The sequence below is a fragment of the Melanerpes formicivorus genome, unplaced genomic scaffold, assembly GCF_026170545.1.
Source record: "Melanerpes formicivorus ecotype bairdi unplaced genomic scaffold, bMelFor1.0.p_v2 SCAF_3, whole genome shotgun sequence".
NCBI lineage: Eukaryota > Metazoa > Chordata > Aves > Piciformes > Picidae > Melanerpes > Melanerpes formicivorus.
This window is the reverse complement of record NW_027142355.1, coordinates 4826615-4839522: the sequence shown is the minus strand read 5'-3', so window position 1 is coordinate 4839522 and position 12908 is coordinate 4826615. Positions and strand designations below refer to the sequence as shown.

The window sequence follows — 12908 nt, the reverse complement described above, 5'->3', positions numbered from 1 at the left end:
GATAGGATAGGGTAGGATAGGATAAACCAGGTTGGAAAAGACCTTTGAAATCGTCGAGTCCAACCTATCACCCAGCACCATCTAATCAACTAAACCATGGCACCAAGTGCCTCATCCAGTCTCTTCCTAAACACCTCCAGTGATGGTGACTCCCACCTTCCTGGGCAGCCCATTCCAATGGCCAATCTCTCTTTCTGTGAAGAACTTCTTCCTGACATCCAGCCTAAACCTCCCCTGGCACAGCTTGAGCCTGTGTCCTCTTGTTCTGGTGCTGGTTGCCTGGGAGAAGAGGCCAACGCCCACCTGGCTACAACCTCCCTCTCCCTGATGATAAGCACTTTTTGTTTCTCTTCTGTGGGCTTCAAGTCACACAGTTGCACTGGATTTCATAATGTTTCTGTACACTGTAATAGAGATGAAAATGTTGATGACCCGTGAGTGCACTTGTTCCCTAAAGAGTAAGAATCTTATGTCAGTGAAGTAATTTCCACTAATGTTTAGTCTGCAAGCTACAAGCCATGCAGTATGTTCAATATGGAGGTTTTTTTTCAGACTGTATGTTGTGTATTTATTTATAGTCTCAATCTTATAAATAACTTAGTCTTAGAAGCCATCTTGCTGTTTGTTATAGTAGCAGTGCATGGCTGGCAGATGTACATATGGTGCCTGTTTACCCTGGTAGCACTCAGCAATGAGCCTTGCAACAGCTGCAGTGGGTTTTGGTTTTATTTTTTTGTGGTTTTCTTTGTTTTAAAGCATTTTTGTTTGTTTTCTAATTCAAAGTAAAATGTGCTGCTTTTGAGCAGGGTCCTGCTGCAAGAGAATTCTCACCTAAGCCATTTCCTGTAACATAACAAGTCGGTCTGAAAACTTGCACTGCCAATGTCAAACTTTGGACACCATTGCCTAGAATTCATCTTGAGGGAAACAGGATAGCAATGCCATTGAAAATTATAGCACTTTAGTGGCTACATTGTTTGAGTGCAGATTCAGGGTACAATGACTTGTCACATTTATTCCTCAGGTCCTCCACGGTGGAGTGGTACGTATGTATTTGAGCTGGCATCTAAACATACGCTTCAAAGTATTCATGCTGCTGTGTGATTTCCTCTCTAGATGAGAAGCCATAGTCCACATCCGTTTGACTGCAAGGCTAAAAATTATAATCAATCTCCCCAGTGAATCTGCAACCAGAATTGCAGTTAGATTTTACTTTTATTTTTTTTTTCCTCAAAACCCTGTCACTTGCATTATATAATCTTTACTCTGTTTAAATGACTACAGAGCTGTTGCTCTCAGACTGATAAAACTGGACTGAGAAGATAAACTTTCAGGTTTTACTTACGTCTAGCCCAAAATACTTTTTTAAATGTCTGTTTTTTCTGTTAATTGAGTGTTCAACTTACAGCCATTTGCATGTATGTGGTTGAAAGAAAAGCTGCCTCATCTTTACTGTGTGATAATAATCTACCTCTGTGCTTTCTGATGGAGGCTGATAAAATATTTCAGCGATTTTTAGCCACGTTTACGTTATTTGATGTGTAGGCTTGTCTGCTGTTTGAAGTGTTCTTTCCCAACTGACACACATTTTTTTGGTGTTTATTTGCAAGAATTTCTGTGCTTACATATTCACCCTGCTAGGACTGCTAAGACAGAAGTTATTTTCCCTGCCCTTTCCCTAGTTTTGGTACTGTTGGTTGTTTTTTAGTTACAGTACTGTTAATAGAAGACTTTACAGGGTTGGTGGTTTTTGCTTGCTTTGTGGTGTGGTTTTTTGTTTGCTTGTTTTGGTTTTTTTTCTTGTTAGTAACAATATTCAGATTAGTGTACATTTGTTTAAAAAAAGCTAAAACTTGCTTTGCTTGTATCATTTGTTTAGCAGAGGGAAAGAGGAGGCGCTAATGATGCTTCCTCCTTGTCCCTCCTTCCTCATTTTGAGCACAGGCAAGCCTTATGAAAACTCATCAGCTCTCTCTAATATGGTGGTGGCATATTTTTCTAAACTGGGTGCAAATAAACGTCTTCCCCACAGGAAAACTTAGAACTTGCGTTTAAAATCTACAGGCAGCAGAGAGTCCGAAGCATAACCCATGTTTGTATGTCTTCGCAGCGGTACAGAAAAGCAGTCTGTAGTGCTCGCGGAGTAAATTACGTTGGTAAATACTGCCCTCCAGTGGACGCAAAGGATAGTACAAGCAGGGCGACCAAAAAGCGGACTTGCTTAGTATCAAGAATATTCGCAGTATGTCTCTTGGAAAATGTGTGAAGTTTGCGAGGAGATTCTCCTTATGTTGTTCTTTTTTAGGGATGGAAACATGCAGAGCAGTTTGTAGAACTTACAAAACATTACACAGCATTTTAGGAGTGATATGATTCTCTAAGATGAGCAGGGAAGGAGGCACTGAGGCACTATAGTCTCCTGCTTGCTCAAAAGCACTCTTTGGGGGATGTCCTTTCTCTGTTCTTGTGCAGAGAGCCTGCTTTCTCAGCATGCAACAGGAAAGTGATAAGAGAAGAGGTAAATGAAGCGGTATCTTCTTGAGTGTAATACACTTTTTGTTACCAAAGCATGTGAAATCAAACATGAATTTTCTTAGTTGTGGGATGGCACCAGGATTATTAACTAATTACATGCATCAGTCACACATTCTAAAGTGCCATAAGTTAGATGCTTAATGGAAGAGGAAATTAAATGGTGCTATTTAAAATTTCATTAGCAGAGCAAGTATATTTTGAGGCTGTGTCGTATAGAAATGATCCTGTGTGTTGAGGTAGCCCTGAAGCTGTTTCCTTTCTACAGTTCCTGGCATAAAGATATTGTTGGAACTAATTCTTAGTAACAGGGGTGAGGAGTCAATTACTCTGCCTCTGTAAGTAGTAGCTTTTTTTATTTCCAGAAGAAGTTACTTCAAAATAATTTGCCTCCAGAATGACTGTGACCGTTTGAGGCTGTGCCTTTAAGAAATGGACTGTGCAGTTACCTAAACAAATAATGGATGAGAGATACAGTAGAAATTCTGTATTTCACATTATGTTTGTTTTCCAAAACTGTTTCCCTTTGCCTTCTAGTTCAACAAAATTCTAGAAGAGTCTTTTGGTATGTTTATTTTTTTCCCCTCAACATTTTGTCATGAGAAGTTGAAACACTAATTTAAGATATCATTAGATTCTGAAGAAAATTACTGCTGCAGGACCAAACCAGAATTAATGACCAAGGATGTTTTGTGACTTTTATTTAGTCTTATTGTCTATTGCACTTGCTCCCTGCAATGTTGATTCCTCTATAAAACAGACAACAGGCAAGGGGGCTGCATTCAGCTTTGGTGTCCATTCATATAAGCACAGTTTATATTATTCTATATTCAACTTAATCCAGAATTGGTAACATTTGCACAGGCACAGAGATCCTTGCAAAAGACTGGTTTTTTTCCTCTTTTTCTGCTGTTTCTGAAAGACTTTCTTGTATAGAATAGCATGTAATTGTAAATTGTTTTGTTTCATTTCAGCTCCACCTCCACCACCACCATGTAGAGGAGGACCCCCTCCACCTCCACCACCACCTCCCCATAGTTCAGGCCCTCCTCCTCCCCCTGCTAGGGGCCGAGGGGCACCACCTCCACCTCCTTCAAGAGCTCCCACAGCAGCACCTCCACCCCCACCTCCATCTAGACCTGGTGCAGCAGTGCCCCCACCCCCTCCAAATAGGATGTATCCTCCGCCACCACCAGTGCATTCATCATCTGCACCATCTGGCCCTCCACCACCACCACCGCCACCTGCAAGTGGGTCATCTGTTCCTCCTCCACCTCCTCCTCCTCCACCCCCTCCTGGTCCTCCTCCACCACCAGGCCTTCCTTCAGAGGTCGATCACCAGCTTCCAGTTCCTGCAGGAAACAAAGCAGCACTCTTGGATCAAATCAGAGAAGGAGCTCAGTTAAAGAAAGTAGAACAGAACAATCGACCAGTGTCCTGCTCAGGAAGGGATGCACTGTTAGACCAGATACGACAGGGAATACAGCTGAAATCAGTGAGTAAAAGCTGTCTCTCATCTGTGCCCCCTTAGGGTGTGCAAAATGGCTGCAGTACTGCAGTATGGACAGTAAATTGCAGCTCTATTCTAGGCTGGCTCATACTTTTTTAGAGTTGTTGAAGTGATACTGTAAACAGTAGTACTGAGAAAATAAACAGTAGTACTGAGAAGTGCTTGGAAACTATTTTCTGTAGGTGAGGATTGGTGCCTGAAATTATCCTTGTTTCAAACTCATTTCTCACTTCTCATAATCCTACAGTGATGACATCACAGTATTGAGGCTCTAGAGAACTTCAGCAAGAACTACAAAACATTGCTGGTTTCCTGAATACTTCAGTAGAATTGTCTGAGCAGCTGCAGGAGATGTCTTCAACAGTAATGGCAGTGGAAGGCCAACACTAGATTTTGGGCAAACATTAGTTTGCTGTCTTTTTTTTCCTTTGTTTTGTTTTGTTTTGCCAGTCCTCTTGAGGTTTCTGATGTAAGAAGTGTGAGGACATGTTCATATCTACTTGCTATGACAGGTCAGGTACGCAGTATTGAAATCCTTTACTTTGAGAAGGGAGAAGCAGCCCAAAGCAGACCTGGCTAACAAACCCAAACTAGAAAAAAGTATTTTCTGGAATATATACCAAGGGTGAAAGAAATAATGATCATAGTATCATAGTATCAGTCAGGGCTGGAAGGGACCACAAGGATTATCTAGTTCCAACCCCCCTGCCATGGGCAGGGACACCTCACACTAGATCAGGCTGGCCAGAGCCTCATCCAGCCTGGGCTTAAATACCTCCAGGGACAGGGCCTCAACCACCTCCCTGGACAACCCATTCCAGGGCTTTACCACCCGCATGGGGAAGAACTTCCTCCTCACCTCCAGCTTCATTCCATTCCCCCTAGTCCTATCACTACCTGAGATCCTGAGCAGTCCCTCCCCAGCCTTCTTGTAGCCCCCTTCAGATACTGGAAGGCCACAATTAGGTCACCTCAGAGCCTTCTCTTCTCCAGACTGAATAGCCCCAACTCTTTCAGTCTGTCCTCATAGGAGAGGAGCTCCAGCCCTCTGATCATCCTCGTGGCCCTTCTCTGGACACCTTCCAGCACCTCCATATCCCTTTTGTAATAGAGGCTCCAGAACTAGACGCAATAGAATCCTAGAATAATTTCACTTGGAAAAGACCTCTCAAATCATCAAGTCCAACCATCCACCCAACACCACCGTGGCCATTAAACCCTGTCCCACAGTGCTATGGCCACACTTTTCCTGAACACCTCCAGGGATGGTGACTCCACCACCTCCCTGGGCAGCCTGTTCCCCACTCCAGGTGGCATCTCACCAGAGCTGAGTAGAGGGGCGGAATCACCTCCCTTGACCTGCTGGCCACACTTCTCTTGATGCAGCCCAGGATTTGATTGGCTTTGTGGGCTGCAAGTGCACATTGAGAGCTCATGTTGAGCTTCTCGTCCAGCAGCACCCCCAAGTCTCTCTCCTCAGGGCTGCTTTCCAGCCAGTCACTGCCCAGCCTGGATTTGTGCCTGGGGTTGCCTCGACCCAAATGCAGGACCCTGCACTTGGTCTTGTTGAACTTCATGAGGTTGGCTTGTGCCCACCTCTCCAGCCTGTCCAGGTCCCTCTGGATGGCCTCCCTTCCCTCCAGCGTGTCTGCTGCACCTCACAGCTTGGTGTCATCAGCAAACTTGCTGAGGGTGCACTCAATGCCACTGTCCATGGCACCCACAAAGATGTTGAACAAGCCTGGTCCCAGAACTGATCCCTGGGGGACTCTGCTTGTCCCTGGACTCCACTGGGGCATGGAGCCATTGACAGCCACTCTTTGGGTGTAGCCATCAAGCCAGTTCCTTATCCATCTAGTGGTCCACCCATCAAACCCATGTGTCACCAGGCAGGCACACTAGCCAAGCTTGCACAACCATGTTAAGAAGCTGAGCACTTGCTTCATGATATTCAGAGCTGCGAAATCCTTAAGATTAAGTATATACTAATAGTTGTATTACCTGGCAAAAGAGGTTAACTTTATCACAGAAAAAAACAAAACAACTTCACTTGAGCTAAAGAAACAAGCTAATTTTACTCTCCCTTCTGGCTGAGAACAAATTCAGCAAACTTTCTTACAAGATTATCTTGAAATATACAGGTTCTGTTTTATTAATTGCATCTTTCTAATGTTTCCTTTATTGTTTTGAAGGTATCTGATGGTCAGGAGAGTGCACCACCAACACCTGCACCCACCTCAGGAATTGTGGGTGCATTAATGGAAGTTATGCAGAAAAGGAGCAAAGCCATTCATTCTTCAGGTGAGTCTCACAGTGTCAGGTTTTCAACATAAAATATTGCTGGAAAACCCGACAGATTTCGGCATATAATCCAATACCCAATGCTCTAGGCAAGCCTCTAGTGATGGTTTGAATGGTTACTTCATGCTACTTTGAATTACTGGTGTATAGTAGTTTCCAGTAATACTGAAGTAAAACTTCCTGACCAAGCAATATCAATATTTTTATGAAGTTGTGGGTTTTGTCAATGACTGATTTATTTTTATCCACTAGTTGTCTGGTGAAATAAGTCATAAAAATACATTGGAGAGAAGGTTTTTTTAATGCTGAGATGTACCCCTAGCAATATCTCACATCTGGCCAATGAAATTCGTTTAGAATAATCTTTTGCTTTCCTTTTTACATCCAACTGTGAATTGTTTATACTTCTTCACTCTTCTGCTTGAAAATCTGCAGTTAACTTTTAAAGGCCAAAGCTGTGGAAAAGATTCATGCTCTTAAAGCTCTGGATTAGGGTGTGCTTTGGATGCCATCTGCTGGATAATGATCAGATAACTAGCGTTACTTGACTAGTCCCATACTAGTACTGAATCAGCTTCCCACACTTCAGTGCTTAGAAGAGGATTTGCATTTCAAATGCCAGCTTGTAATAAGTGTAGTTCAGTAGCTACAGTGCAACTGGTTATGTCTCTTCTGAGCTTGCCTTGATGCCAAAGCTGCATTTGCATTCAGCAGACCATTTGACTAAGGGCAGTATAGTTTGTTGGTTTGTTGCCCCACATGGTGATCTTCTGTTCTGATACTTTACATAAATACCAGAATGGTGCTCAATACAATGTTGTCCTAAGGAAGGAAATGCTCTTCCCTCACAAATGAGTAGTTAGAACAGAATAAACCAGGTTGGAAGAGACCTTCAAGATCATCACATCCAACCTATCACCCAGCACCATCTAATCAACTAAACCATGGCACTAAGCACCCCATCCAGTCTCCTCCTAAACACCTCCAGTGATGGTGACTCCACCACCTCCCCAGGCAGCCCATTCCAACGGGCAATCACTTGCTCTGTGTAGAACTTCTTCCTGACCTCCAGTCTAAACCTCCCCTGGCACAGCCTGCAACTGTGTCCTCTTGTTCTGGTTCAATTTTAATAGGCTACAACTTTAAAACTATTATAAAAATCATGGAAGGCTGAATAAAGTTAACAACAAATACTGATGCCAGTGTGCATTACACAGCTTAGACTCTTCCAGTAGCTGCAATAGCCTTTAGCTCGCAGTTTACTTTCTTTAATCTGCTTGTACAGCAAACAGAGATCTTGTGATGTCGTAAACCTAGTGAAGTAGTTCTCACATATCAGAAATTAATCCCTCCTTGAGGTTTAAATTTGGAACAAGTTGGCCCCTTTCACATTTTCTAAGGAAGAGCAATAAGTAGTATGTTAAATGAGAACTTTTGATTCTTTTTAGAATAGAATAGAATAGACCAGGTTGGAAGAGGTCTTAGAGATCATCGTGTCCAACCTATCATCCAGCCCACCTAATCAACTAAACCATGCAACCAAGCACCTATCAAGTCTCCTCCTGAACACCTCTAATGATGGTGACTCCACCACCTCCCCAGGCAGCCATTCTAATGGGCACTCTCTGTGTAGAACTTCTTCCTAAACTCCAGCCTAAACCTCCCCTGGCACAGCTTGAGACTGTGTCCTCTTGTTCTGGTGCTGGTTGCCTGGGAGAAGAGACCAACCCCCTCCCGGCTACAACCTCCTTTAAGGTAGTTGTAGAGAGCAATAAGGTCACCCCTGAATCTTCTCTTCTCCAGCCTAAGCAACCCCAGTCCCTTCAGTCTGTGCTCATAGGGCTTGTGTTCCAAACCCCTCACCAACTTTGTTGCCCTTTTCATGACAGAAAACAAGATATGTTTTTCATGTGCGGGGAAAGGAGTGAGAAAGGGATTGAATTAGATTAACTTTCAGCCAGTGCCTGAATGTTGTGTCTAGAAATCTTAAAGTAGTTATCAAATATATTGTTGTGACCTCCTTGAACTGCTCTGTTTTCAGAAAGTTGTGGGGAGGAATCAGTAACACTTTTGTCATGCTCATTTGGTGTGTGCAACTTGCTTTTTTGTTTTATTCCTTTTTGTGTCTTACAGATGAAGATGAGGATGAAGACGACGAAGAAGACTTTGAGGATGATGATGAATGGGATGATTGATCCTATATTATTATATATATTTTTTAAGGTGAATGATATACTAAACACTACTTTCTGTCTATGGATTCTGTAAAATTATCATGTAAATGTTCTACCAATTTGCTGTATATTTTTGTTGCCTTTTTGCTTTTTTATTAATCTGTGCAATACCTCATTTAATCTGTAAAGGTTTGTCATAATCCTCTACAAAGATGCTCCCTGTTAATGTGTGCAAGTTTACACCTGGATGATCATGTACATGTGAATACTTTCAATTCCATCAATAAGGGAGTTTAAATGTAATATGTGAGACTGACAAAAACCTTAATGTAATTTAGTTATAATGCAAGAAGGAAAACACTATTTTCATACCCTACTTTTTCTGTATCTAAATTTTCTTATTAAAACCTAGTATAGCACTATGTTCTTTAAATGATGCAGCTCTTAGTTTATTTAGCCCCTTCATTTCAAATGCAATGCTACATGTACGTTGAGGCTGGTTTGCACTGTTGCACGGTTCCAGGTACGTCACAACATTGCAGTTCAAATCGTTAGCAGCGTGTGTCACCTAAAACAAAATCACCGCGGCGATGCACGCTTAGTTGTGAAGATTACCTTGCCCTGGCTGTAGCAGTGTTGACTGCTACTGAACAGCAGCAGTAATCTTTCAACTAGGGAGCTCTATCTGTAGTTAAAACAGGGTGGCTTTACATTGTAATAGTGATAAAGGCATCGTTGATGCAGACAAGTTCAGTCTTTCTTTTGTTTTGTTTTTTTCTTCCCAGCTTTTACTTTCGGAATGAAGAAGTGTAAATTACCGGGGGCTGTACTGGAGGCTGGCAGTTGCTACAGTTTGATTTATTTTTTTAAATCAATTTTACATGGTTTTCAAAGGCTGAAGGGCTGCGTTTAATGCTTGCTTCGATAATGTTTAATTACCTTTTAAGATGTGTAGGATATCGGTGTACTAATAAACAAAAGTGGTATTACTCTGCAGTCTTTGCGTTATGGTACACAACAAATGCTGAGGCACCAATCCTACATCCATAAAGTCAGAAAAACCTTAACTCAGAATATACCCTCTGAGTAAGTAGTGAACTTTATGGCAATATTCTGTCTTCATATGTTGGCTTTAAGACCAAGGGTTGTGATGGAGATCAAGAACCCGAGTCACAAGAATAGTATTTGAGTAAGTGTACAGCAGATGGGATTCTCATGTCACAGCTCGCACATTTATGTAAGTTGTACTTTGTAGTGCAGTAAGCATTGGCATATCTGCCTATTGCAACATACTAATCTATGCTATGTGGGTATTTAATATCTGCAGCATTAATTACTGTACTTAGTGTAACTTTCAGGTAGAAAATCTTCTTAAAAACCACATTATCTGACATGGAATGTTTAGTTAAGTCAGTCATATTTGGAGCGTAGTTAATGCATAGTGTCCGGGGTCTTGGACTGTAGTCAAGCTATCAAGTTAAACTTAAATTATCAGAATTGTATTGACAGAAACCCAGTGTTGACCTGATCTTGACAGGCTGGACCTGCATGATACGGCTTGGATTTCTAACTCGGTTGTAACCTAGAATTAATTTAGTCATATGAGAAGAAAGTTGCTGAAAAGTAGTGGGAGAGGTAAGGTTATAGTTAAATTATTCAGAGGATGCTAACTTACTTCCAAGTGTAATTTAAGCACATAACTTGAGGAAAAAAATTTCCAAGTGGTCTCATTTTCTTGCAGTAACTTTCACATTGCCCTCTGCTGCTAGAAACACTTTCTACTAGCTTTGCTGTAAAACGACTTGAACATTGGATCAAGTGCAAGTGCAGCCTGGGGTAGCTAATGGCAGTGGAGTCAAGAACTTAACTGTGTGTAAGGAAAATATTTGTATGGCTTTCCTATAACTTCTGGCACTGCTCCCTTATTTTTTATTGCTTATAGGGCATTTTAAAATGAAGCAGATGGGGCCTGGAGGTTTTCCTAACATGCTACTTACTAGATATGTTTAGCTGTTGCGCTCCCAGAATTGGAGTTTCTGTAATATAGTTAACAATAAAGCATCACAGTTCGTTAATCAAACTTCATATTCCGGGTTTTGGGAGCTCCGAAGTTACCTGATTGAATGAAACTTTGATTTGTAGATACTGGCCAAAGAAAGGTTTTGGTTTTTTTCTCTTTCTGTTTCTTCGTACAAAAAGTACACTCACATTCCGTGGTGTCCAGGTTAATATTTACTTTAGTGTTTGTACATGATAAATTTCAGGCATAAAGACTGCAAGGGCAGTTAAGGTAGTCATAACTGCATGCTTCAGCACTCCGCCACTTGCACTATGAGCAGAAGATAGCATTTCATGATACTGGTGCATTGTTGCTAAACGTTGTAATGAAGGCCTCTCTTATATATTCTGGTTAAATGAGCGTCCAGATAGCCTTAGCAATTAACAAACTAGCATGAGGCTTTTGTATCTCAACACTCTGTGTGCGTAGACAATATCGGCTCGCCACTTGTACGCAATGAAATCCGTGGGAACTTCTCAATCATTCAGTTTTCCATTTATCCAACTGAAATTTTTAGTATGTGAATTTTTGAAATGTACAGTGAATAGGATGTTGCACTGGTGGCAATTCATCTTGGAGCATAATAAAATTAATTTGACCCAACTAGCCTAAAACTTGTGTGGTTTTTATGTGTTAACTGTGGCACAACTTTAAAAATAAACCTGCATCTTGATTGCACTTTAAAAGGGACTTTGGCTGCCTAGGCCAAAGCAGTAAATAGCCTCTGTCAAATCACTGGAGTTTTCGTGTCTGGAAAGTTGGATTGTGCTAGTGAGTAAGCACAATGAGCAAGAATGTGACACCCTGTGCTCTTGGCAGATCTCGCAGCTGCTCAGCAGCTTCTCTGGGAACAGCTACTGCTGCAGGCAAGCACAATAGTCCAGCAACAGTTCAAGGTCATACAAACATGGTTTTGTTAATAAGCGCTTTAGAAGGAGCTCCAAATAGTTAACTCTTGTCAGTGAACGCTCTGACTTACCAGGGTTTTACAGATCTCAGCTGAGTACACCAGAAGTCTGTGTTCTTCCTACAGAGCAGCTGACAAGTTCAGCATTTGACACTTTTGAAGCTTAGTACTGCTCTGATGTTTTTTAGGCCTTAAGTGGAAGGCAAAGTTGGTTGCTTACAGGGCGTGCTGAGGTATAAAGATATTTTCTCCTCTCTTAGTAAGCAGAAGCTTAAAACATACTTTTGAAAGGAGGCTTTTCTTTACACTGGTTTTATTTGACAATTTCTTATGCTGCAAGATGCACATAAAGAGTAGAAAGGAGGAGACATCCTTTTGTTTCTCTTTGACTGTTACCAATCCATTGCCACAGCCTTTATCTAATCATTAGAGGAATTCCTGGTCTAATTAAAGTTCCTGAAGCTTAAGTACAGTGATAAGCAGCTTTATTTATAGAAAACTGAAAATCGTTTAGGGAAGCTTAGGAGAGACTAAATCCCTGACTCTCAGAGGACCAGTATTGTAGCAGTGCAGTAAGGATTCCTGTTGCTATGTATTTGTTTACTGCATGGAGTCTTCTTAGTGAGAGAAGGAAAGGTTAGGGTGGTATGAGGGTGGAAGGTGAGCTGTGGAGGTTTAATGCCCAACACTTCTCTCTAGGGTAGTGTTCAGAAGCTTGAGGATGTCTGTGCAGTTGTGGAAGAGACTTCTGTTTTTTGACCACCAAACTGCTATGGCAAGTCTGCTATTTTGTTCTGGGAAAAAAAGCCATTGGTTGTTGGAAATCACAGATCCAAAACTGATGTAGAGACAGGTTGAGAAGTAAAATGTTTGTATCTTGATATCAAAGCACAAGCAATGAGGTGATTTCTGACTTCTTATTTCACAACGAATTTTGCAGTTACTTGTGGAGCAACCTGCTAGAAGGAGCTAGAATAATAACTTGTCAGCTATTCAGGTTTTTCTCTAATGTAGTTTTTGGGTAATACCTGCATTTTTGGGTAATGCCTGTAAACAGATTAATACAGCCCTGAAACGGTGAAGTTTGATATTTTATATTTATTGTGGTTTTTAACAGCACTGACAAACATACTCTGAGGTCATTTTGCTAGTTTTTGGACTCTTTTTTCTGAGTGAAATTCTTGAGCTGTTACCTCATGTGTGTGTTTTAGAATCCCTGAAGCTTAATCATATTTTCTGAGTTTTGTTACTCGGGCAGTGTGAATTTGAAACTTGTTACTTAAGGATTAGATGAGGAAGTGTATGGTTTTCTGAGGAAAAAACCTCAGAGAGTGCTAAAAAAACCCAGACCAAGTTCAAAACCAGCCATAAACCCACATTATGGTTTTGTGTGTGCCAGCTTGGGGACACAAGCTTAAGAAATAT

At 41.5% G+C, this 12908-nt stretch overlaps 1 protein-coding gene across 3 annotated transcripts in view; it reads left to right on the top strand.

Annotated features, from left to right (window-relative positions):
• Window positions 1-11179, top strand: part of WASL (WASP like actin nucleation promoting factor) — a 51704-nt gene extending 40525 nt beyond the window's left edge. For 2 of the 3 annotated variants that reach the window (XM_068165503.1, XM_068165519.1), the window contains 5 exons: window positions 1025-1042; window positions 3507-4027; window positions 6235-6343; window positions 8477-8566; window positions 9303-11179. In XM_068165503.1, the coding sequence (XP_068021604.1) occupies window positions 1025-1042; window positions 3507-4027; window positions 6235-6343; window positions 8477-8538 (710 nt within the window). In that variant the 3' untranslated portion in view covers window positions 8539-8566; window positions 9303-11179. The remainder of the gene's footprint in view (window positions 1-1024; window positions 1043-3506; window positions 4028-6234; window positions 6344-8476; window positions 8567-9302) is intronic. The other variant, XM_068165510.1, reaches the window with a different exon arrangement.
• The last annotated feature ends 1729 nt before the right edge of the window (window positions 11180-12908 follow it).